At 34.8% G+C, this 4,890-nt stretch overlaps 1 protein-coding gene across 1 annotated transcript; it reads left to right on the top strand.

The window, feature by feature from the left end:
• The first annotated feature begins 318 nt into the window (after window positions 1–318).
• Window positions 319–618, top strand: LOC131875182 (uncharacterized). The gene has a single exon (XM_059219223.1). It carries the CDS (start codon window positions 319–321, stop codon window positions 616–618), a length of 300 nt encoding a protein of 99 aa, XP_059075206.1.
• Window positions 619–4,890: the final 4,272 nt, after the last annotated feature.

Below are 4,890 nucleotides of genomic sequence, written 5' to 3'. Positions count from 1 at the left end.
ATGGATTTGCAAGTGTTGTTGTCTAGCGTAAGCTGGATAAACTAGAGCACTAAAGATGGGTGTTATATGACTTCGATATAGTGATCTGGATAGCTTATTTAGATTGTGAGTCATGACCGAGGATTCTCTGGAGATGCCATATATGTTTACTTCTCGATATCTAATTAGAGGTACTCCATTTGTCATTGAGAGATTCATTCACACTTGGGTGTTCAGATAGAACAAGTGAGTATAGGGATTCCCACATGGTGTTGCATTGTACACATGACAACAACAAGATGTTGCAGATTGGGGGCCTACTATCTCCTATGAGACGACATGTACATAGTACTTTTCACTTGGTGCTCAGGATTGGGATTACCTACCAGGTACTATAGATGGGGGGATGACCCTAGACAACATTTTTTGTTGCGGCCAATTCAGAGGCTATCTTGTCCTGATGAGCCAGTGCCTCCCTTTGATGATGAGGAGGATATGCCACAATGGAGGAGCCCTCAGCGGAGGAGAGGTGGAAATGGTGGAGGTGGTGGCGAGGGTGGTGGAGGTGATGGTGGAGATGGGGGAGGTGGAGGAGATGGGGGATGTGGTGATGTGGGAGCTAGCAGCTCTGGGTGGTAGAGAGATCACATAGAGCTACCTAGTGGATGGGAGACTAGGGTAGTGTGATGGAGGAGATCCAAGAGACTTCTCATATAGGATACAGGTTGGCAGATGTCCCTAGGAAGGATCCATTAGAACAACAGCCAACCTAGTAGCCACAACATATTTAGATTAGAGTTCCTTCTCAACATTAGTAGGCACAGATCAGTGGGTTGTAGTCCCTAGTATAGAAGCTACAGGGGCAACTCACACAAGTACAGGTCCAACTTACACAGGTACATGGACATATTGTCTCTATGACTAGAGAGAGAGAGAGAGAGAGAGAGAGAGAGAGATGATTGCACGCTATGGACGCGCTTTGTCTTATGTTGATATGATATAGAGAGTTGTTGCAGGGAGCATTATAGGTGATAGTATTAGAGAGATCCGACACTCAACCAAGGAGCCTGAGTATTACCAAAAATTATATGAGGATCTTGTACCTATTGATCAGTGTGCCTCGAGTTATGCAATAGTATTTGCGACAAGATCATAACGCAATTGGTCATGGAAAGAGAGAAGGGGTGTTACGGGACCACTTCGTCAAGATATTGGGTTGTCTGGCAGAGCAACAGGAGGTGAAGCTAGACCTACCACCTCAGAGAGGAGCATAGCTTAGATTAATATGTCATATTATTATTTTGATGTATACATGCCCTAGAGACATTGGATGATTCCTGCCTTTTTTTATGTATCTTTCATATTTTGTGATATCATTGTATATTGGACATTGATTATTTCTTGATTATATGCAATACAACGGAGACTATTGATCTATATGTTTCATGATGTGATTGTGCATTATTTACATGAGGGGTGCATTTACTTTTACATGCTTTATCTGATCTATGTGATGAATGCATGCATTTATTTACGTGATTAGATGATCATATGATGTGTTGCTTATGAGTTTGTTGATTATGATATGAAATGATCATGCTATTTATGATGCTTTATACAATATTTATTTTATTGTGAGATGCATGATGATGATCGTGATGATCTATGCTATGACTGATGCAATGGTTTATGTTATGATAGAATATGCAATGATGATGATCTACTATGTGATGCATTTTATGAAATTATGATAGAATGTATGATATGAGATGCTCAGTATCACTTGATGCTTGTGTGTGTATGTATGATTTCATTATGTACAATGAGAATGATTGTGAAATGCATGAAATGTACAATGATATGATGATGCAATGATAAATGCAACATAATGTGATGATGCATGAAATTATGTATGTAGTGCATGGATGTACAATGATGAGAGGATATAATGATCTAATGACCTAAAATGAAAATGGAATGACACTAAATGCAATAATTAAATGAATGCAAATATATGTAAAATAACTAATGCAATGCTTAATTAAATGCAAATGTAATGTCCCTCCCTCAATTAGACTCTGTTTAACCTAGTTTGACTTTGGTTGAATTCTCCTATTGTTTATGAGATTGAGTGATACTCTTTAATGCAATTACTTTTATCGTGATTTTAGGATATGTTGTTGGTTATGCATTTTATCTCTACGGATGCTTAGATGTTAGATTATATGATTAAGTACTAACCTTGGACTGACATATCTTCTTTATGTATGAAATATTTCTCGTGTCTATCTACTTGAATGGGTATGAGTCTGTATGGGGTGCAAGGGGATGATCTTTCGTCATCCACTTCAGAGGGACATACAATGTCACGATTCTCCTCCACCAGTGTGCCTGTATATGTTAGATGTAAGTATGCATATTTTCTCGGTAATGCAGGACTGTAGGTAACGAGCATTGACTCCACCTGAATGTTTAGGTTCAAGCATGCTCTTTGACCCAATGGTAATGTGGAAATTAGAGTTATTAGTTAGGCCCCGTTGTACCATCGTTCCTATAGAACAAGTCCCCTATTAGGTATCCTTGTAAAGTGTTTGTCTGGTCATGCCAATCGTTAGCTTGCTTGGTCCTTCGTGTGTTGATTTGTTGTATTTTGTTGCTCCTCTGTATAATATGATAATTATCTAATATTTTATGAAAAGATTAGTATTATATTTTAATGATATTTAGGTGTCGTTGTTTGATTATTAATAAGTTGAAATAGTGGAACTTAAGGATTAAATTATTTAAATTAATTTAATTAATTTGAAAAGAGTATTTATTAAGAAAATTAATAATTACTTCTATTTGTGTGTTTTAAGATTAGCTAATTAATAAATTTATTATAATTACCTTATTTTACTCATTTAATTGAGGAGCTTTAGGGCTTGAATTAATTATCTAATTTAGAAGGATTAATTAAATAAAAAAAATTAAATATTTAATTTACTATTTTCATTACTCATGTTATTATTTATTCAAATACAATTATTACTTATTGTTTAGAAAATAATTATTGAAGAGGGAAATTAGTCTTTTGAATTCTTTTGTGCCTTTGAAAATTAATTCAAATAGGAAGAATAATACTATTTTAATTAATTTATTGCATGTGCATGTGGGGGTTATAAAATAAAATAATTAATGGAATTTATTTAATTGTGATTCTTTGCATGCAAATAATGAAGGGAGTTACGAATGAACTTATTAATGAGAATTTGATAATATGGGATCTTGCCTGCATTTGGGGAAGTATATTGGTGTAGAGGTATATTATGTTTATGGATTGCTTTTGGGGGGGGGAGTTCCTTCCCGTGAAGTTTTCTCTGGGGATGTATTCTCTGGTTATGGGGTTTTCAAGAGGAAATTTTGGGGACAATCTGTTTTTGAAAGAAGAAATTTGGAGAGATAATGAAAGTTTGGTTTGGGGATTTAGTGAAGGAATCTGATAGTTTTTGGCTGAAGTTTTCTGGATCCGTGTGTCTTGCCTAACTGATTGGCAGCCGAGGATTATCTTGAATTTTTTTGCTTCCTCCTTTATGTTGATTTCCAGGTAGCGAGAAGAGGTAGATTTTGGTTCTTTTCTTTCATTGCATGCCAAAATTTCTTCTTAAATTTGAATGAAAATCAATTGGGTTGTTTTTACTGAAATGAGAAAATAAAAGGGCATTGTTGTGGATTTATAGATTCTGGTATTTGTTTTGGGGTCTAAAAATGATATCAAAGAAATAATTCTCCTTAACCTTGTTTTGTAATTTTTAAATTGTTTTGGAAATTTGGGATTTAAATCAATATTGCTTTTCAGATCTGTGTGTTTTATGGATCATGTAAGACAATCGATATATTATCCTTACCTAAGAAATCAGTGAGATTCTTATCTGGTATATATATACATATGATTATTCAGATGCATTATCTATGTGCTCTATTTATTAAAAATTTCTGCGTATTCTTTTTTTTTTTTTAATGTTTGTGATTTGTTGGGTGTCGTGGTGGGGAAAGCCCCACCCACCATGGTTTACCCATAGCAGTGGGTAACTCTACTCAACTTGGGATATCTATGGTGGTGGAGGCCCATCCATCATGGGCTACCCACTGTGGGCTTTCCCACAGTGGTGGGATCTCCACCACCACCGTGGAGGATTCGTCCCCCCCCCCCCCCCCCCCCCTCTCGTCTTTTTACAGTCGACTGAATATTACAGTATGCTAGCTTAATTAATTGCTTTGAAGGTTTATTTTATTTATGGTTTCGATTTTATATATATATCTAATCAATTCTTTATTATTTGACTATGAATACATTGGTATATGCCTTTGATGTTGATTCAATGATTAGCAAAATAATTATTTATGCTCATAATTTGGAATGAATAGTTTGTGTTGTTGAGGTAGGATAATGATTTAAATTAGTTATATTTTGGATAATTATTACTAGGTTTTTTGGTTTGATAGAATTTGGAATTGAATTAGATATTTCTTTAGATTAAAAGATTTGAGTAAAGAGTTGTGTTTTGTGAGATATATACATAAGCAAATATTTTGTCAAGTATAGATTTAATTGGAGTTTAGTTGTATTTTTAGAAAGTAAATGCATGTTATTGCTTAGTATTATTTACTAATCTTATAGTTAAATTGAGGTAATGGATTAAAGGAATCAATGCTGACTTGGAACCTGTTTGTTGTACATTTGTTATTATGGTCTCTTTGGTGGATTTGAATGAACTTGTTTGTATTTGTCATAATGAGACCTTGCTTTTGTTTCTAGTTCTTGTCATTCATTATGGGGATACTCAGATGTGTGGTTATATGTGTTTGTTTTCTAGAGGCTTAGTAAGGGAGTTTATGGAATTCATTATTTGTTTAAGTGATGCTCCTCTT

This window comes from Cryptomeria japonica, chromosome 4, assembly GCF_030272615.1.
Source record: "Cryptomeria japonica chromosome 4, Sugi_1.0, whole genome shotgun sequence".
NCBI classification, from domain to species: domain Eukaryota; kingdom Viridiplantae; phylum Streptophyta; class Pinopsida; order Cupressales; family Cupressaceae; genus Cryptomeria; species Cryptomeria japonica.
Note: the sequence above shows the minus strand (reverse complement) of the source record. Positions and strands in the feature narration are given on the sequence as shown.